The sequence below is a fragment of the Nelusetta ayraudi genome, unplaced genomic scaffold (genome assembly GCF_046127955.1).
Source record: "Nelusetta ayraudi isolate G7.1 ecotype Tasmania unplaced genomic scaffold, CSIRO-AGI_Nayr_v1 ptg000129l, whole genome shotgun sequence".
In the NCBI taxonomy this organism is placed as follows: domain Eukaryota; kingdom Metazoa; phylum Chordata; class Actinopteri; order Tetraodontiformes; family Monacanthidae; genus Nelusetta; species Nelusetta ayraudi.
In genome coordinates this window covers 244,033-264,903 of record NW_027466179.1, presented here as the reverse complement: position 1 = coordinate 264,903, position 20,871 = coordinate 244,033, and the positions used below count along the sequence as shown (strand labels likewise).

At 45.3% G+C, this 20,871-nt stretch overlaps 3 protein-coding genes across 6 annotated transcripts; 2 read left to right on the top strand and 1 right to left on the bottom strand.

Moving 5' to 3' along the window:
• Window positions 1–201: 201 nt before the first annotated feature.
• golt1bb (golgi transport 1Bb) lies at window positions 202–2,451 on the bottom strand. The gene is made up of 5 exons (XM_076050767.1): window positions 2,281–2,451; window positions 1,682–1,773; window positions 1,427–1,605; window positions 1,246–1,327; window positions 202–780 (listed from the first exon to the last, which is right to left on the bottom strand). The coding sequence occupies exons 1-5, from the start codon at window positions 2,303–2,305 to the stop codon at window positions 742–744; spliced, it is 417 nt and encodes a 138-aa protein (XP_075906882.1). The 5' UTR covers window positions 2,306–2,451; the 3' UTR covers window positions 202–741.
• A 625-nt stretch (window positions 2,452–3,076) lies between these two features.
• slc35b4 (solute carrier family 35 member B4) lies at window positions 3,077–7,120 on the top strand. Its single transcript, XM_076050739.1, has 10 exons — window positions 3,077–3,334; window positions 3,932–4,045; window positions 4,150–4,252; window positions 4,361–4,410; window positions 4,515–4,596; window positions 4,699–4,759; window positions 5,185–5,294; window positions 5,402–5,477; window positions 5,559–5,634; window positions 6,097–7,120. Exons 1-10 carry the CDS (start codon window positions 3,258–3,260, stop codon window positions 6,347–6,349), a joined length of 1,002 nt encoding a protein of 333 aa, XP_075906854.1. The 5' UTR covers window positions 3,077–3,257; the 3' UTR covers window positions 6,350–7,120.
• Window positions 7,121–7,271: 151 nt separating this feature from the next.
• LOC142904559 (uncharacterized) lies at window positions 7,272–12,859 on the top strand. 4 transcript variants are annotated; one of them, XM_076050736.1, is made up of 9 exons: window positions 7,272–7,551; window positions 8,574–9,507; window positions 9,637–10,224; window positions 10,543–10,657; window positions 10,755–10,935; window positions 11,258–11,341; window positions 11,665–11,735; window positions 12,131–12,266; window positions 12,354–12,859. In XM_076050736.1, the coding sequence occupies exons 1-9, from the start codon at window positions 7,474–7,476 to the stop codon at window positions 12,375–12,377; spliced, it is 2,211 nt and encodes a 736-aa protein (XP_075906851.1). In that variant the 5' UTR covers window positions 7,272–7,473; the 3' UTR covers window positions 12,378–12,859. The 4 variants fall into 4 exon arrangements, with proteins under 4 accessions (XP_075906851.1, XP_075906852.1, XP_075906850.1 ...); XM_076050737.1 differs by having other exon boundaries at window positions 8,574–9,528; window positions 9,658–10,224; XM_076050735.1 differs by having other exon boundaries at window positions 8,574–10,224.
• The last annotated feature ends 8,012 nt before the right edge of the window (window positions 12,860–20,871 follow it).

Here is a 20,871-nt window from a genome sequence, read left to right as displayed (position 1 = left end):
ATCATGAATTCCAGGATTAATTTGGACTTTTTACAAAATTTTGTCAGAACAAAAAGGTAGAGAACACTGGGAAGTGCTTTGTTGAGGCGATAACCTTGTGCATTTCATCATACACAGAACTTGGAAGAGTTCACCACAATTAAAATAACGACTATTTCATGAGCATACAATTTTTGCTAATTGAAAAATACAAAAACACAATTTAAAAAGACACACTTTATTCAAGTATGCACTTACAAAAGTAACTTATCACAGATGGATGGAGCCTCAGGATTGGCTTCATGTCCCACATGAAGTTGGGCTCCATATTAATGACTTCTGATGTACAATATTCAAGCAAAAAAATAAAGAAAAAGGAAAAAGCTCCCAAGTGACTGATGAGGCACACGATCCGGAGCCGCTGATACTTCAGCGAGCTCCCAACTGTCTGCAGAGTCAATCTAGTGGTCCGCAGTTACCAGTCAATAAATATCAAACAGGAATGAAACAAAATTGGAGACCCGCTTCCAGCTTTTTAAAATAACAAACAAGCGAAACAATCTCTTGGTAATGTCGTACAAGTGGCAGTCAGATCCAAAACATTGGGCCACCCAACAGTCCACAGATACAACTTGTTTCTTCTGTGCAGAAAAGAAGTGTTTGGATTCACAGTTGTTGAGTGGTAGGGACCAAGACCCACGGCCGCTGTTAGAAATGTTGATAAATACTGACAGTCGTCTTTAAGTCGGGAACAGCCGGCTGTTATACCATCGTGTTGCTCTCGCCAATTTTATCCACCAGCTGAAAGAGAAGGTGACAAACAGTCACAGCCTGTATGAAAACTCACATGAGAGGTTTGGATTCCTAGTTGGCCTGTCTGGCACAACAGGAACAAGACATTTTAAACTGTAGATTGATTCAGAGAGCTGAATGCGACCACAAGGGATAAAAAAGGTTGTTGGGGGAAGAAACAGCAACAGAAAATCATGAAAGGTTTTATCCAAACTATTTCAAGGGGCAGCAGAAAAACAGTCCATGCGCAGCTGAGACACAGTAGCCTCACACAAATAATTATTTAAAACATGACAGAGCTTCAGATAATAACATTGTTAGCCACCTCCTTACATCCTCCTGCATTTCTGGCAAATTCAGTAAAATGCGTAGACACACAAACAATATTATTCACAGCAAAGACATCGAGCTGCAAAAGGAAGCTAATCGATAGTGAAATCATCTTCTGGTGGATTAAAAAGATAATTTACTTACTGCGCTGATTCCAGGTAAGCTGAGCAAAGAGCCCAACACAGGAACCCGTCTAATGAAGCCCACCGCCACTGGGAAGAACCCTCTGCGATACAGAAAGTGCATGAGGTGTCATAATAATCCTGGATAACGTAGGGTGTGTTTTCTTTGTCAGCAGATCGAGTGTGTCCACATTCACGATTACCTGAATAAGAGAAAGAAGCCGTAGATCTCCAGCACAACACCAACAATTGGCCAGCCGACCAGGACCACCAACACACCTCCCAGAAAGAAGCTAGTGGCTTTGAATTTGTGCCTCTGGAAAAAGAATCTGAAGGTGCGCTCCAGGCCAATGACAAATGACAGGCCAGTGACAAACAGGATCTGCGCAAAGAGTCACAATTAAGGGTTCACATGACATAATTACAGGTCTTTTCACAGAGATCATTGATATACTCACATTGCCAATGGCGAGCAGGGCCTTGTCAAAGAAGAGCACCATCCCAAAGAAGAGGAAAAAGACCCCAAATCCCGTAAGCCCCATTCCAATTTCTGCAGATTTAAACCAGAGTGCATGGTTTTGTTCATTAAACTGTGTTTTATATGATTTCTAAAAATCAAAACAAGCAGACATGCAAGAGTTCAAAGTAAAACATTTAACTAACAGCAAGGCCACTGCTGTAAATTATTCTCCATGTTCACATTACTGTACATATTAGTTAATACTTTACGTATGAATAAAAAAAACATGTTAATCATTTTAATGACTATGTTACCACAACTATCCAGAAACTTGTAGGAATGTACTTGATAACTATCACACCTTAAAAAAGAAGCACGTTGAGTTAAATATAAAATAAAAAATAAAAAAAAAAGAATTTTGAAAAAAAAAAAGAATTTTGAAAAAAAAATCACAGTGACGTTTAACTAGATGACGTCACAATGGCATCAGCCAATGGCCTTTAAGCAGTTAGCCTCATACGTTTAAACTAAACCGGTCTTTATACATAAGCACGACAAAGACACTGGAAGATATCAAAAAACGAGAATTCGTCTTACTTTGAGAATCCGTGAGTGAAATCATTTTGGCGGCAGCTCAAGAATTTAGCAGTTCACTCAAAGCTCACAGCGATTCACGGCTGCCTCTTTAGCTGCCAGGGCTACCGATGCTACAAGGAGGAGGGCGAAGCTAGCGGTTTGTGACGCCACGTCTTCCGGAGCCACGCACTCACGTATTTCCCCCAAGATTGTCTATGCAGACAGATGTGCATACGGCTCAATTGCTTGCGATTTTTTTTTTTTTTTTTTTTTTTTTCATGCTTGTTAACGGTCACACGTTCCACCATCTTCATCCTGAGAAGATAGTCAATCAAAGAGAGTTCTCTGCTTTAAAGGGACTGTAAATATAGAGAGCAGGCTCGGAAAAACTCAACAGAAATCAAATCAACAATGCTTTTAAGTAGCTGTCAGCATTTTTTTATTTTTTTATTTTTATTTGTGCCATATCAAAAGCATGGGGCGATTTATTTACCCCACGACCACATAGGTCATATAAGGAAGCAAATTGATTTGAGTTTCATTTTGGTCCTGGAAGATTTGGTGAGAGTGAGAGCTCTTTTCTTCAGAAACGAATAATGTGTGCATGTAATTTACGTGTGTCACGACTGCGCAGTTTATTCTTTTATAAAGATTGTATTGTGTGATTTTAACACTGTACTATGTATCTGTTGAAATTACGGTTAAATAAACACAATGGTGTCTAATTTACGTGGCTAAGTGCTTTTTTAAAAATAAAAAATAAAAACCATAAACCCAAAGAACTACAACACCCAGAAGCCCATGCGTTACCGTGCAGGAAGCGATGAAACCCTCTCACTAGACGTGTTCAAATGAAAAGTTGGTGCCCGTGAGAATGAGCTGAGACCTCCCTCCATTAAAACAATAACCGACGGGTATTTGCAAAGATGCGTCGAGCAGAAACTCTGTCGGTGAAGTGACGAACCCTGCGCCGACTCTCATGCAAGCAGGCAGTCAACATGGGCGCCGGTTTTGCCATTGCTCTCGTTTTTTTCGGATGCTGTAGCAATGTTGTGTTTCTGGAGCTTCTTGTCAGGTCAGTTTGCAAACTTTCAGCAGCAATAAACCTCACGGCATGAGTTTTGAATCCGCACTGAACCGTTTTTATTTGATGAGAATCTATATATTAAAAAAAAAAACAATGTTCTAATTAATCCGGCGGTTAGTTCCTTAGAATGGTTTTAAGTGGCGCTGTAAACCAATCAAAAAGTTGCAGAAAAACAAAGTCAAACTTGGTTGTTTTAAAGGACCATCCAAACCAGACATCACTTGAGAAAATGTAAAGCGTTACGTGTAATGAGTCGAAAAGCTGTTTCACTGCCAACCTTCCCGTTATGTGAAATAATCTAAAGAGCTCCATACAACATGACAGTTGGCACCTTTTGTACTTGTTCAATCATGTTGGATAACATGTTGTTTTTTTTCTTCTCCGTGTTTAAACGGTGTGCGGACTCTTCATGATGTTGCACAAAAAATATAACGTACATATTACATGCAACACCTTATTTCGAAAGACACCCTACTAATACGTTGTCCCTACATCCACTGTTCCTTTTTTCTTATTCTTTGCTCAATGTGTTGCACCCAAACCTTTTCCAGCCAGCCTTATATCTTCTGTTACTTTGTTGTTTAGGGAGTTCCCAGGATGTGGGAACATCATCACCTTCGCTCAGTTTCTCTTTATTGCATTAGAAGGTTTCATCTTTGAAAGCAACTTTGGGAGGAAGAAAACAGCCATCCCGTTAAGGTAAAGCAAAGAATCATGAACTCAGTATTGAGGTTAAAAATAAAATAAAAAATAAAAAATCTGCGGGAGCAAATTTTTGTATCTCTCTTCCTTTTTTCCTCCAGAAACTACGGGATCATGGTCACCATGTTCTTCGCTGTTAGTGTGATCAACAACTATGCTCTCAACTTTAACATTGCCATGCCGTTGCACATGATCTTCAGATCGGTAAGAATTATTGCTGTTGTGCTTCCAAACCCAATCCAATCCAATCCAATCCAATCCAATCCTTCCACCTCATCCTGACCTTTGATCTGCCGTTGTGTTTATTTGCAGGGATCTCTGATAGCTAACATGATAATGGGCATTGTCATACTAAAGAAAAGGTGAACCACCTCTGACTTTGGAATTGATCTGGTCTCCTAGATTGCTGCTTTTATTACTAACGGATGGCATTTATTTTTCATATTTTCACCATCTTCTCTTGCAGGTACACAAAAAGTAAATATTTGTCAATAGCGTTAGTTTCTGCCGGTATTTTCATCTGCACCATCATGTCTGCTAAACAAGTGGTGAGTCCCCAGTAAACTCACAACTGCATGCATAGATAATCTTAGCAAGTTGTTAATATAACAATGAGAAACTTTTGTCCTTAAAACTTTTTATGATTTCAGAGCGGGAACAGTGAGGGATCAGACGAGCAGGGATTCTATGCCTTCATGCACTGGCTTATTGGTGAGATATGGCCACTTTAAATCAAATTTCTATTCACAAACAAGCAGCAACTAATGGTTTATTTTGTTTGCACTTGAAATTCAAAATGCTAGCTTGTCTCTGGAGAACTAGATCTTACTGGTCACCTTGACGTTGGACTTGCTGCAGGCCGCACTGAATTAAAGATCGCAGGATGTACAACATTTACTTTACAAATGTACTTCTGGTTCATCTGGTTCTTGACATTGGCTGGATCAATTGAAGCTGAGAGAGTTATTTGCTTTAGGGGGGAAAGAGTAACAGTCTTTGAGTTTCTGCCTCTGGCTAAAGCTTCAGAAATTCTATGAAATGAACAGTTTTTTTTCTTTTCTTTTATTGACATTATCATATTAGAATTATGTGTTTGTCCTCATCATAACAAGATTTTTGTTGTTATTCCTGTCCAGGTATCGCCATGTTGACTTTTGCCTTGCTTATGTCGGCAAGAATGGGTATATTCCAGGAAATGCTGTATAAAGAATATGGAAAACACTCCAAGGAGGCCCTCTTCTACAATGTGTGTTTTTTTGGTTTTTTTTATTTCAGCTGTAACATTCTGGAAGCAGCCACTGTAGTCTTAACAGCCTGAGACTCAAAATATTTCACTTCTTTGTCGCTTCACAGCACTGTCTGCCTCTGCCAGGCTTCCTGCTCCTCTCCACAGACATCTACAATCACTGTGTCTACTTCAGCCAGAGCAGTGAGTCCCTCAAGTCGAAATTATGTTGTACTCGAAAATATTTTTAATTTTTTATTTACATGAAAATATTCTGTCTTTCAGCTCCAGTTAACGTTCCCGTGCTGAGCATTTCTGTCCCTATAATGTGGCTCTACATGCTGGGAAACATCATCACACAGTATCCTGTCTCTAAGAGTTCATTTTACAAGCAAACAGTCTGTTAATGCTCAATAGATAGAGATATATATGTGTATATATATACTGAGTGTGTGGTAAAACAGACCTCACATCTCTGTGTTCAGATCTCTAGAATACTTTGTTTACAGTCTTCCACGAAAAGCTGGGTTGTAACTTCCTGATAAATCTGATCCTTTTTTTGAACCTTCTACATTGGGAACAGAAACTAGTCTAAAACCAACACCTGGCCTAAAGTGATGTCCTAACATTGGGAATCTACCATTAAGGTATGAGTCCCCTTTGTGACATCTCTACAGGCTGATTTCCAGAAGTGGATCAAAAACAAGACCTAAGTGGTGGACTTTTCTCATTCCTAAGGGGTTCATTGACAGGAAAAAGAACATGAATGCATTTTCCACACCGCATTGTTCTCTTTGTTTTGGCTTTGACGTTGTTCCTTCAGATATGTTTGCATCCGCGGCGTCTTCATTCTCACCACCGAGTGCACTTCTCTCACCGTCACGCTGGTGGTCACGCTCAGAAAGTTCCTCAGCCTCATCGTCTCCATCCTCTACTTCCAAAACCCTTTCACGACGTGGCACTGGCTGGGCACAGGCGTGGTGTTCCTGGGCACCCTGCTGTACACCGAGGTGTGGAGTAGCATGACTGCAGCGCTGCGTGGACCTGTTAAAGAGAAGGAAAAGAAGGCAGAGTGAAGCAGATGGAGAAGAACTGGCCATGGTGGTTGAAAGGGACTGATAGGGTGTTTTTTGAAGGAATTAATACAGTGATGTTGGTTTTGTTTCTTTTTTATAACTGACAAACGATTAGGCTGGCTCCATTTTATATTTTTATTTCTAGTAATAAACACCCCAAGAATATAATTGTTAGTTGAAACTCTTCAAGGCTCCTCCAGGATCACCTGGAATGCTGGCCCCTTTTTAATCTATATAAATAATCATTTCTGCAGCTGCATAGCATCTAACGTTGCACCGGAAAGGTTTGCAGTTTACCAAATCACTTGTGCGACCTTAATGGTTTGTGGATTATCGATGAAGAGATCACTAAATGTATTTGTTCAGTGATGTTGTGATGGGAATAGGCGTGAAAGTCAAGCAACCGTGTAAGAAAAAACTGAAAATATTTGTTAGCAGGCCCCTTGCCATATATTTTTGTAGGTTTTGTGTTTGCTGCCAAAACATATTGAAATACAAAGAGGTCAAATAGTTTTTGCGTGAGTTAGAATCGTTTGGTTATAGCGAATGTTTCTAAATTTAGAGAAACACAAATTGAGTGTCTCCGGCAGCGGAATTTATGATTGACATGAAAACGTTGCAGGTCCCCCGTGTTCACCGTGAGTTGTTTCTGGTTAAATATGAGGGTCTCTGAAAGTTGGATTATTTATGTTGTGGGAGTGACTGCTGTTTTATTCTGCACTTTTAGGGGAGGGAAAGAAAAACACTAAATAAATGGATATGTACATTAAATTAAGTGAATTCTTTCTCAGGTTTATTTCACTAGTATTTGTACAAGAAACATTTCAATAAAATGACGAATTTTTACAGTATCAAAACAAAACTACTTTACGAGTTTTTGCTCCTAGATGGAACATCGTGTCCTCTCGCGGTCCACCAACTTCAAGACCCGAGCGACCAATCGGAGGAGGGTTTGCTAACGCGCAGCCAATGCCGGTTGCTGATGTTGGGAGGCGCGGTGAGGGCGTGTCCGATCGTTGCTGTGGTGCGGCGGCGGCGGCGGCGGCTTGGGCTTTAATAATCAACAGAGCCACGCCGTGCTGCTCTGACAACTGCCTCGGTCGCGGTGACAGACAGCGGTGCTGATGGGGGGAAACAGCCCGAGTCACTTCTCCACCGAGGACTGGGAGGGCGGAGGAGTCACTTTTGTGAAGGGCATCCGGGTGAGTGCGGGGCTCGGTGCATGTCAATACATGGAGGTTTGGTGCACGGTGCGGTGTTGGGTGTCGCTTTGACCTGCGGGGTGCCCCGTCATAACCCCACAGATTTGGCTTGAAGGTTGAACTTCCAAGTATTGCCCCCCCCTCCCCGTCCCTCGTGTCAGGGTTAAAAATATGCACCTCGGGTTTCCTATCCACGTCTTACTTCACACAACACTTTACAGAAGTATGTAACTAAAACACTGCCCACATAGTATCACCTTCTTTTTTTTCTTCTTCTTTTTTTTTTCTTTCTTTTTTTTGGAGCAAATAAGAACCTCTTTGTGTTGGGTTTACTGTCGTTTCTGCAGCAACAAAAATATTTATTTATTGTTGATCTATAAAATACATACATAGATATGTATACACTGACACAGGTCACTGAGACGTTTTTGCAACATTTATGTGGGAACATGTCATTTTGATCATATCTTCCGTGTCATTCATGTGGCTTCGTGGACTTTAAAATCCGAGTTTTTGTGGCATCCATCAGTGAGGAATCATAATGTAACAAATGTTCACCTTGACTCTTGATGTCTGGTGTCCCACTTGACCTCAAATAGCTGTGATGTCATGGGAACACAGAACGCCACTGTGTGGTAGATACATATGGCACTCTGTGAATGTAAATGCCTGTTATTAACATACGAAAACAAAACAGTAATTCACTAAATGCACAGGATTTTAAATGCTGAAAGGTCCCTTCCTAATCGTGATACATTCTTTCCCTTTAATTAAGGATGATCATCACATTCTTCCTACGCTGTATGCAATACCTTGTACAAATATGACGTCAGTAGTTGAAAAATGCATTCAAATGTGAATGTAAAATTATACATATATACATATGTACACACACACTAACATTGAGTGATGGAAGGCATGTCTTCGGTGGAAATTTCAAATGAGAGCAACTTTATTCACAATAGCAGGAGGTCCAGTCCTTCAGAGGATTCTGATTTCCTGTCTTCTCCTCCTCCTGTCAGCTCTCAGACAAGGTCATCAAACGGATGAGGCAGCCCTCCAACATCGTCCTCCCTCAGGGTTCTCAGGTCGAAACTCCTCCTTCGCTCTCACCTGAACCCCCCGCCGCAGCTCCCTCGCCCTCTGTCGAAGGACTCGCACCACCCTCCTCTCTGGATTCACCTCCACCCGCTCAGGAAACCCCGCCCTTAACCGCCCCCCCTGTGAAACTCCTCCCACCCCCTCCGGTGAAGTTCCATTCCCTTCCAGCTCCCACGGTGGAGCCAGAGACTCCGCCTCCAAAAGAAGTTGTTGACACATCACCTCCTCCACCTGTGGCCCCCCCTCCACTCCCAGCCACTCCTCCTCCACAAGTGGAGGCCACAGAATCTGCCCCACCTCCGCCTGAGGCTCTGACCCATGTTGAATTGTTTACCCCACCGCCAGTAGAAACGGGCTTCTCAACTGCACCGCCTGCGACAGAGGACCACGCCCAGCCAGTTCTACCTCCACCTGTTCAGCCAATCACAGCAGCCGAGGCTCCGTCTGAGCCTGCAGCTTCAACTCCACCCTCTGACCCTGTGGCACCCGCGCTCCCGCCCCCGCCTGCTATTAAACTGCCCGCTGAAGTCTCCCATGTTGAACCTGTGGTCGTGTCGGAGCCGCAGGTGGAAACCATCACACCTGCAGTGGCGCCGGTTCTCCCACCCTGTCCTGCCGGTTCATCCCCTGTTGAAGCTGTGCGGTCAGGCCCTGCTAAGCCCATAGCACCGCCAGCTACAGCCGACAAAGTGCCTCCAGCTCCAGCTCCGGCTCCGGCTCCATGTGACCTGGTTCCACCAGAACCAGAACCGGTTGCACCAGCAGCAACTTTTGCTGCGGAGGTCACCATCCAGGAGCCCCTCCCACCCACTAAAGCTGATGAAGTGCCTCCAGTGGTGGCTCCAGCTCCAGCTCTTGCTCTAGCTCCGCCTCCATGTGACCTGGTTCCACCAGAACCAGAACCGGTTGCACCAGCAGCAACTTTTGCTGCGGAGGTCTCCACCCAGGAGCCCCTCTCACCCACTGCAGCCGATGAAGTGGCTCCAGCTCCAGCTCCAGCTCCAGCTCTAGCTCTAGCTCCGCCTCCATGTGACCTGGTTCCACCAGAACCAGAACCAGTTGCACCAGCAGCAACCTTTGCTGCGGAGGTCTCCATCCAGGAGCCCCTCCCTCCCACTGCAGCTGATGAAGTGCCTCCAGTGGTGACCCTGGCTTCTTCTCCATGTGACCTGCTTCCACGAGAACCAGAACCAGTTGCACCAGTAGCAACTTTTGCTGCGGAGGTCTCCATCCAGGAGCCCCTCCCTCCCACTACAGCTGATGAAGTGCCTCCAGTGGTGACCCCGGCTTCTTCTCCGTGTGACCTGCTTCCACCAGAACCAAAACCAGTTGCACCTGTAGCGACTTTTGCCGCCGAGGTCTCCATTCAGGAGCCCCTCCCTCCCTGTCACTGTGTGGAGCTGGCAGTCATACCCTCTGATGCCCCTCTAACAGAGCCGCCAGTGGAGCCCCTTCCTCTGCCTCCACCTGAACCTGCTCCCCCTGCTGAGGAGCCCACCATCGACCTGGCACTGCCCCCTGTGGTCGAGGAGGAAGCACCTGCTGTGGCCTCAGTGCCGTCTCCTCCAGCAGGTGAGCTTCCTGCCCTCGTCTGAGGCCGTGTCCACTCCCTAACTTTACTCACAGAATGGATTTTTTCTTTAAAAGTAGTCACATTCATTCTCATATGTCAACTTTCCATTCATGTCAATCATACATCACACCAGGACTTTAGCGGCACAACGGTTCCCTGTGTACATGACAAAGTAAAGGGGAGTTTTGCAAAAGCTCCGGCTTCTGTAACCACGGAATTGTTTTGTGTGTGGATGAAAGGTCCAATTCCCAAATGTCCACAATAAATTGCTGAGTATTGTTTTCCGCCCTTCACGTTTGATGTGTTTTTCCATGCAGCTCCACCTGTTTCTCCTGAAGTTCTGGAGCAGGAGTTGAGGCTGAAAATCAAAGAGGAGATGCAGACAAGCCTGGAGGAGGAGATCAGCCAGAGGAGGCAGGAACTGCAGCGACGGTGAGAACTTTCTGTAGTGGATGGTCTTAAAATGTGTGTTTATCTTTTCCATAAAGTCACACTGCAGTTGTCTTTTTTCTTGACGCTCGTGTGCTAGGCTAGAGGAGTTGAGGGCTCAGGCTCACGCTGAAGCCAAAGCGGCAGCTCAGGTTCAGGTGGAGGAGCAGGTGAAGAAGACGCTGGAGGCGGAGAGGGAGGCGTACAGGGAGAGCCTGACCGAGGCCATCGTGAAGGAGCGAATCAAGACGGAAGACCAGCTGCTCATGGTGCAGCTCTATGTAAGCAAAGCGTGACGATGATCAGCGCGTGTGCCAGCGCCTCTCTCTCAACGTGAAGTTCTGTTCTTCCTCTTAATGTCTGTCCTTTTCTTGCCCTCCCCAGTGGATGGAAGTGAAGGTAAGATGAGGGCGGGTTTATTTTACGTGCATGACTCACCTTTTCCTTTGACCCTCACTCTGGTCTATTGACACAAATCGCACACACGCACACTTGTTTAACAATGCGGCTTAAAATTAAAACGCATTAGGCGAACGTCTTCAAAATACGGAGGGGTCTATATATGTTTGTGTACGTGAATACTGTGGTGTTCTCCCTTTGCAGGCGAAAAAGCTGGAGGCGCGCGAGCGAGAGCTAAAGAAGCGAGATGCCCTCTACCAGGAGCACGTTGCAAAGCTCGAAGCCAAGGTGAGCAGGAGCCAGCTGATTCTGTGTGAGGGTGCAGAGTCTTGTTTAGTCTGATGAGACCGACACATGCAAACAAAAGTGTCTTCTGCAAAGATTGTAGCGCCAGGCTCCCATTCTAGCAAGAAACCCAGTGAGAAATCTTCCCTTTTCTGGCTATTATGCAGTATTTGGACCACTAGGGGGCAGGAAACACCAGATCAGAACTGTACAGCTTGATTTATTAGCTTGTTCACATAAAAAAAAAAAAAAAAAAACCTTCAAAGCAGACATTTTAACACTGTGATCTCTACAAACTCCTTTTTTTTTTTTTTTTTTTTCAACAGTGTGCAGAGTTTTACAAAGTGACTGCTGAGAGCTTCCAGAAGGGCAAAGAGGAGACAGAGAAACGCTTTGCGTAAGTTCTTCCTAGTGGAGCACATTGGTTTTCATCAATGTCGTCATCTATTGAGGTAACGTGAGAGTCGCACCTTAATGGAATTGCTGTAAACAAAACTGTGTAAAAGTTTAAGGGCAGGTGCTTCTAAAGACAAAAAAAAGAGAGAGAGAGAGAAGGAAAAAATGTTCTCAAAATAGACGCTGCAGTATAAATCTGGAGCCAGTCAGTGGCCTCCCTGTTTGGGAGCACTCTTGCTTCGCTGCAGCAGTCTCTGTGTGGCTGCCTGCACTGTGGGACACCTTATTGGAAGACTTTGACAAGCGTGAAGCGACTTGGCGAGTTTGACCGTGGCTTGAACTAAAAAAACAACAACATTTGCATGACATTTGTTCTCTCTGTTTGCTCTCCGTCAGGCGCTACAACATCCAGCCGCTGTGCGCCGACCTGCAGGGCCAGGTGTTGAGCTGCTACCGGGAGAACCCAGGAAAGAGCCTCTCCTGCTCCAGCATCGCTGCGGCCTACATGCAGTGCGTGAGCAACGCCAAAAAGGTAGAGCCAGTGGACCTCTGACACTCCCTACCAGCCTGCGTCTGGTCCGGTAGCATTTTAACCTGTCTATTCACCTTTTGTTGACAGAACAAAATGAGCCCTGGAGGCTAACCTGGAAGACTGGATGACATCTGACATCCTCGCTGTGGCGGGGAAAGCAACAGAAACACAACAAAACACAGATGCAAGGAAGGAGGCCCGCGGTGGAGTCACTGAGAACTTTGTTGGACAATAAAAGCTTCGACGTTCAGAGTGAGCAGTGGATCAGCGGCAGGTCAGGCCAGTAGTCTCCCGGTCCTGCCTTAGAAAAGTCTTCTAGTTAGCATTAGTTTTGAGTTCAGACAAGGCGTGTGAGTTGCTTATACTGGCGCGGATTCTGCTAAATCATTATGTGCGTGTGCCTTGCGCTTGTGAAAGATCATTCATGTCACGAGAGTCGCATGCAAGGATTTGCTGCATGGCCAAATGTTGCCAAGACCTGCTGGTGTGTGAGTCTGCCATGTTGTACATACATTATTTTAAGGCCTTTTCCTGGTGCATGCCAAAGATAAAATAAACTTTTTCTTTCTGTTGAATTTAATTTTGGCACCGAATTTGGAGTGTGTTGTTTCCTTTATTCCTTTATTTATTTGTTTTTTTTGTTTTTTTTGTTTTGAAAATACAAATTAGTCAGAAAAGAACTGCACCACCGAGGAGCCTTGAAGAAGGTCACTGGCACCCTGACTGCTCCCCAGGCGCTGCACTGCAGCAGCCGACTTTACGTACAGATAGATCCGATAGTTACAGCCTCTTTTCTCTTTCAACCCTCTTATTTTAATTCATTACTCTTTTACAGTTCTTCTTATCACTCACCGATCACTCTAGAACTTAATGACCTCATTCCAGTTTAATATCTCATGAAATACTATTTCTCACGATCAATCATCTGTGTCAGCTGCAGTTAAGCTAGAAAGAAAAGTCTTGAAAAGATACATTTATGGCACCTAAATAAAGCCACAGATGGCTTCAGCACAGGGGTGTAAAAAATAGAATGCATGAAAACATACATGGTGTTACTGCAGTAATACTGCAGTGGCCTGGCAATATCATACTACCGGTAATCAGGAGTGCAAACTCACTTTGCAGTCAGTGATGTTTACAGTGGATCCAAGAGTGTGACTGCAGTATTGTGGATGCCATTACTGCCCAGACACAAATGTAGCCAGTCACACAAACACAGCAGTGCTTTCAAGTTCAGTTAGTCACAGAAGATTGCTGTGTCGGCTTTAAAGCTAGTATTTAACTTCTTCTTTTTCTTCATTCACACAATCAAATCTTTTGTTTCCCTTCCCAGTTTTGGTTGATCCTCCAATGCTGCTAAAACCAGGACCTTTTTGCCACTTAACATGTGGAGTTCCTCCTCTTCCTAACGAGGAAGTGTGGGCTATGTGGGACTGCTGAAAATTCAGATGAACTTGAAGATTAAGAACACATATAAGTTAAGTTTTGTTTTGTTCTTTAAAAAAAAAACAAGGAAAACAAATGGTAGGATCAACACCAACTCCCTGCATGGACTTGGAGTTCCAAGCCAGGGCTGTACGTCGTCTGGCTAAAAACGTTGGTTCCTCAACCAGCGTTTCATTTAGTCGAACTTTGACTGAATAGTAGCTGAATTTATTATTGCTGTCAAACTGTTTGGTAAAAAAAAAAGAAAGAAAAAGAAAAATGATGAATAGTATCACAGATTTCAACCCAACCTAACATTCAATTTCAATGCGTACTTTTCATTTTGTGTGCATTATATATACTTTATTTTATGTATTAAATATATTTTAGTTCCCCCACAGCCATGAGTGCAGGAAGAAGCGGATGTTGAAAATGGATGGATGGATGTATTTTTGTCGCCGTGTCAACGTATGAGTTCATCATTTTGGCTGCACTTTTGACAGTCGCACTGGAAATGTTTAGTTTTTTCTTTTACCTTAAACTGTGTGCAGATACATTTTTGCAACTGTTTCAGCTCTGCCTCTAGTGGCTGCTACCCCTGTTGTTAGACGTGTGCTCTGCTGAGTGCAGGTGCGGTTGGTTGTCAGAAGAGGCAGTGCGAGGGAATGGATGAGAGAGTATGGCAAACAGCTTCATTGTCATTGCAACACGTCAACGTGCGTTTCTGAAGCACAACGCATTGAAGGTAACAAGGAATGTAGTGAATAAAAACTGAAGACTGCAGAAGGTTCGCATTCTGCTTGATTGCGCACAATAATTTGCATTTTGAAAAGAAAACAGAACAGAAACCACGCGCTGACAAGGACGGTCCTGGCTGTGTTATTGTTTCCCCTCAGCATTCCTCCATGACTAACGATCCAAAGTGTTGTAGTAAATTAAAGGCATGTCTGCGCCTCGACTTGGAAACATTCTTATTGTTGGTCCGAGAGGTCGGTGTGGGATTGTGCGAGAGTAACGGAGGAAGGACAGGTGAGTGACGTCAGTCTCGACTTTTGCTTGCGTGCACCTGCGTCGGCTGTAAAATATCTGCACCTGCTGCTGCTTTTTGAAAGGTGCTGTGTGTTTGGTTGTGCAAGCCTGATTTTACCTTGGTGGTCCACAAAAAAACAACAAAAAAACACACACACACACACACAAGGTCGTATCTGAGGCCTGCAGATTATCTCCACAAGGATGGTTATATAACGCCGCTGTCGCCTTGTTTCAAACCAAACCTCGAGAGTGACGTCCGACTGGATGTTGTGCTTACAAGCCCACGCACGCACGCACGCACGGGTCATACAGGAGCAACCAGAGCGCTTTCCCGTCGCGCAGCCACATGTAGGGCTGCAACGTTCATCACTGTAGCTGCCTAACGAGCTCAGAGTCGTACTGTACGTGCGTAGCCCATGCCGTGCACATGCAGGGGAATTTGTCATCCCGACATCATGCCTGATGAACCTTAAGTCCCGTGTTCTGTTTAAATAATAGGACGTACATCATCGGCACTCTGGCCAAGCAGGGATTTAAGCAGTTAGCTGACAGCGGCTAAAGCTAAATTCGTGTGTGATGCGCACAATTAACTGCAGTTAATTTGGGCCCACATGAGGGTGGGAGAGGGGACAGAAAGCAGCGGTTTGCGGTCAGTGTGGGGGGATATAACGCGAGCAACTGTCCCTGCAGGTAACTTTCAGGTTTGGCAATATTTAAAGAAACTGCAGCTCAATTGCTGGTCTCCACCCGCCAGAAATACTGCAAGGTTGCGCGGAGAAAATCCATACGTGGAGAGTCGTGATCTGCGCTGTGGTCACGACTGCTTACAAACCTGAGTCTTTCTGCTGTTTGAATGGAGGTTGTTTTTTGTTTTTGTTTTTTTTTAAGGGTCTTTTCTTAGAAAAAAAAAAAACAACATTGTTGTTGTTGTTGTTGTATCATGATGCTGAGGCTGTGCCACGATAGAAGTGATAGGACAAGGATGTGCAACAAAACAGTTTTGTTCAACTTAACAATAAACTGAAAACCGTCACGCTTGAAATAACCCGTATAGCACAAATAATCCACCGCCGCCATCGTAGGCCAACTAGCTGTTCAGTGTTGGGTTTATTTTCGAGAGTCTTTTCCAGGTACTTACTATTCTAAATCAGTGTCAGAGAGTTAGTGGAATCCCACTTCAAGTCAACAAGTTTCGCTTCCCTAAAACACACAGCATTTTGAATTCATGAGTTGTCTGTAAGCTTAAGGGTTTACTGGGGAATCAATCTGGGTCACTGCAGGAAAATCTGCTCTCGAGCCATGTTGAGACAACTGGTGTCCTTGTGCCAGTCTCCCAGAGTTACGCAAATAGAGTAAAGACGACGGAGGAGTAGGAGAAGAAGAAGAAGAAGAATGGGACGCTGAGCGTCTCTAAGAGGAGATTTTTATTTTTTTTATTTTTTTTTAATCTGTCGGTCTATTTAGAATCTTTGCGTGGCAGCAGATCACTCAGACGACAGTGTTTTTAGTCTGTGCTAAGACGGCATTGGATTCCGTAGCCAATCACTTTGCTTCTCGTTGTAGCGAAACCAGGAAGCAACTGTTGCGAACTTCCCTTTTTCTCATGTAGACAAAGATGAAACCGACTGGACAGCAAGCGTGTTGCAGAAGTGTCTTTTTTTTCTTTTCTTTTTTAACCGAACCATAACAATCACTTTTTTTTTTTTAAATTTACTCCCAGCTGGACACATCTAACTGTAGAGCTGGATCTTCAGGCTAGTATATCTTTGCACTGATGAGAAGCTCTGAGCTCAAGCAAACTTTTCCACATGGCTCGTTGGTCTCCACCTTGCAAGTGTTTTTTTTTTTCTTTCTTCCTTCCTTCCATTTCTAAATGCTTCCTGCGGGCTCTTTTACCACATCAGATGATTCTTTCATTGAAGCAATGTTCTGTTTGGCTGGTAGTTTGTATTTTCTTTTTTTACCATAGTAGCCGAGGTTTAAGGACATGGTGCCGGAGGCAGCAGGTCTGCAGACGTCTGTGCTTCATCCAGAGGCTGTTGTGGCTGCCGCAGGAGGAAACTGAAAGCTGAAGCACAAACCTTGGAAAGTCACGGCAGATCAGAGGACAGTATTAGCCGGGGGGGGGGGGTTGACAGGATGAGGGATGACCGGCAGCAGAGTCAAGTCAATGTAGATCCGGCTGTCGTGATGATGAGGAAGGGTGAGGTGGGGGTGATAAGTGACTCACCCCCCGCACCCTTTCCACAACCCCACTTCTTGTCCTCCTGGCATTTCCGGATGGGAGGATGAGGAGGGGGTAGGGGGGGGGCGACTCATCGTGTGGTCAGCTGACTCAACATATAGGAATGGATGCTGGGAAAGAAGGAAGCACGTGCCGCTCAGGAGGGGGTTGGGCTACTGTGTGTGTGTGTGTGTGTGTGTGTGTGTGTGTGTGTGTGTGTGTGTGTGTGTGTGTGTGACACAGGCGGTATTATCGTACTTCCCGTCACACCAGAGGAATGCGGGCTGGGATTCCAGCCGTGTGAGTCGCCGCCATCTCACCTGCCATCGCCATGTGGATACTGTTTCATCCCTCATTCACTTCCCCCTCAACGTTTGGAATTCCCCAGTTTGTGTGGCTTTGGGAGGGGGCGGGGGGGAGCAGATCGCAAGGCAGAGATTAAGAAATTCTGTATTTTTGTTTTTTAATTCTGGGAATGATAGGGTTCGTCGAGTTATGGCTCCTTTAGCTCATTTCAGAGAATCTAATTTATTCTTGGAGGAATAGGACGCCAACCAAAATACCACACTGTGTGTGTGTGTGTGTGTGTGTGTGTGTGTGTGTGTGTGTGTGTGTGTGTGTGTGTGTTGTGCAGCATGTGAGCCCTGCGCAGATCAGAGAGGGAAACAGATCTGCAGGATTATGTGGGTGAAGTGTCAGTGGAGCAACTGCTTGTTTGCGTTGGCAGGCGTCGAGATGCTTTGTCATGCTGGGTGTGTGTGTGGTGCTGCGCGTGCTTGCTGTCCTTCCTCGCGCACGTCTTTGAGTCCCCAAGTGCAGATCTCTGTTCCTTTGCAGCTGTTTACCATCAAAACTTATGGGAAGTAAACACATTAATTGGGCTCGTTGGAGTGTCTGAGCGTGTGCGTGTGCGTGTGTGTGTGTGTGTGTGTGTGTGTGCGTGCGTGCGTGAGCGTGTGTGGGAGTGAGCGTTGACTCAGAGATGAAATGGTTCTGGCACAACGGGGATGAACACCTCACACAGAGGAGGGCAGAGAGAGAGAGAAGAGGAAGAAGAGGTGGCTTTGCCCTCCCTCTCTCTCTCCCTCTCACTCTCTCTCCCTCTCTCGCTCTCTGCCACCTCTCTCTCTTAACTCCTCTGCCGCTTAGTGCACATGCTCACAAGAGCGCACGCTGTCACAGGGAGAGGACGGCCCTGAGATCTGTCAGGTGAGACATCGCAGCACAGACGCAGCCAGCGGAGCAGGAGAGGGAATCGGCCCTGATCAGGAAATAACACGTCTTGTACGGTAGGTGATGGATCACTAGCAACAGGTCAGTGACCGACCGTCCCCGTACTGGTTGTTACGGTTTGTTGTTCTGTGTTATGAATGGGTTTTTGGGCCTCTGGTCCTGCTGTTCTGTGTGATGATTGCGTGGGGCATCACCGGACTGGCGCGGTGGCGTCAGATCTATTTTTGAATCTCCGTCTTTATGGGCGAGACTCCAGGGCATCGACGGATCGGTGTCCGTCAATGAACTGTTGCAGAGTTTTGCCTGCAGTGTCTGAACAACACAGCGGGCCTCCCCTCTTTACACTTTCTGTCTGCCTGCACTCAAAATGTAATGCTTTGTTAGATTGGGAGAGCCAATGTAAAGCCGCCACTTCCTTCTGGATTTAGTCCAGGCCTGATTTGCCTTTTCTTTTTCTTTTTTTTTTTAAACCCTGTTTCCCTCTCACCGCTGTGTCCGTGGACGGTCTTGTGACCTTTTCAAATCCACAGAACATTCCTTGAGAGATATGCAGAGTAATAAACAGAGCAATGCCATAATGTATGTGTCGATGCACCTTGTGTGTGGTGACGTCACCCAAACATGTGGAAGTCTTGACAGTCCAAATTGTGTTCAAAATGTCAAAGCTAAGAGCAAGTTTTCATCCAGAGTACCGCCTGTAGCCTCCTGGCCTGTCCACGTTAACGATTCACAAGCATGGTAGCTGCTTTACGTGCTACTGGAAGAGACCCAACAAAACTAAAGCAAAGCTACCCACTCTCTGCTGACCAGAGAGTGGGTAGCTTTGCTGAAATACAGTGTTAGCTGTGCTGCAACAAGACACACTGGGCTGCCAAATCTCTCTGGATGTTTGGAGCAGTACATCGGCCTGTTACATCATTTGTCTGTCGCTGTTTTTAAGTTTTATTGCATGGGCATCTGTTGTATTGGCATGGGCAGGTGGATTTTTTTCCTCAAGTGAATCATCGACATAGTGTTGAACGCATGGAAACGTCTAAACTTCACTTTTGAATGAATACTTTTAGAGTGATCTTCACGTCTCAGAAGATCCAGGTGACCACGCCTCCTGTTCTGGAGTGACGCGAGTGCATACATTTTTTTCTGTCTGTCTGTCTGTCTGTCTGTCTGTCTGTATGAAAATAGCTACAGAGCACACTCCCCTGCAAACCTCATTCCGTCATTTAAATCAAATCTGCGCCATCCTTTGAGTGCACGCACATTGATCTCAGACAAGGTGAGCAAGATCCACACTAATTAACAGCTGCACGGCAAGTCTCTGCAATTGTCTGGCTCCTCCTCCTCCTCCAGCATCAAACATAGAGCCCTTTCTCTTTTCTTCTTTCTGTCTTCTTCAGCAAACATCATTTTAATTCCACCCACTTTCGCAGACTCACCAGGCACTCCGGATGAAATTCTTTACTCAGGCACCTGCCCTGTGATGATTTTTTTTCAGCTGCTTCAACAACAGCATGAAATCCCCAGTAGCTTTCCCATTACTAGTCAAACTTAACTGGCACACGTCCTAATGTTGGTGGAGAAAATGGACTGACCAATGCCACGGTTTGTGTCCTATAGATGAGCGGCCTTGCAATAGCACTGCGTTTCTGAGTCGCGGCGGGTCGGCTGCAACAGCCGGCTCACTGGACCGGAGCAACCGGAGCCGCCTGCTGTCGGCACGCCAGTCAAGTACAACAAGGCAGAATGGTTGTGACGATGTCTGTGCCACAGGTGCTCCATGCATGCGGCGGCTGAAGATGATTCTAATGGCACACAGAGATGCTGGCCCAGTGATGAGGGAAAAGGAGGCTGCAGCCAGATGGCGGCAGCTCTGAAAGCTAAGTTTGACCAAAATAAATCAATCACCTTAAGCCAGTTGAAAGGCCACAGTGACTCGGAACCATTTTTTATCTTTTAATTTCACACCCTTTCCTTCTACCTTCCGCATGATTGTGCTGCTTCATGAGGTGTGTCTTTCTCCTGCTGTGAACAATTGCTCTGCTCGCCTCGGATGTCTTTAAATAGGAACCTACAGTGAGAGATCCAAAGAGTGACGGGGTTCCGACCGTGACAACGTCTCCATGAGGCAAAATTCCACGGCAGCTTCCGCACCTCGTGCTCGTGATGACTCACTTCCTCACGTCCGCTCGCAACTGTTGGATGCTTGATGACTTCAGGCAAAAGTAATGGTGGCTCGCAAGGTCCAATTTGCTCTGACTGAGACTAAGTCATCATGGTAGTTTCTCAATGGAGAGCCTTAAGCATCGAAACTGGAGGAAATTGATTTTCTCCTCCTTTGAGTCATCAAAGGTTGCCTTCGTTTGAGTGCGAAGCGATTAAATGACACCGCAGTAAATCTCCAGTGAAAGCGCATACCGTGCCGTATGCCTTTGCACTGCATGTCGAATGATGCTCGGCATGCACAGATGTGCAGAGGAACAGGAAGAAGAGGTGTGATGAACAGCGTGTCATGATAAAGCCGTTGCACCGCCCGCACTTACCACCCCACCACCCCCACCCCACTTCAGGTTTTATTCAAATGAAGCCATCTGTGATTTAAAAAAAAATATATATATATATATATATATATATATATATGTATGAGTCATGGCTCCTATGGTGAATATCACCCTAACTCTGTCGCATATTTGAGAG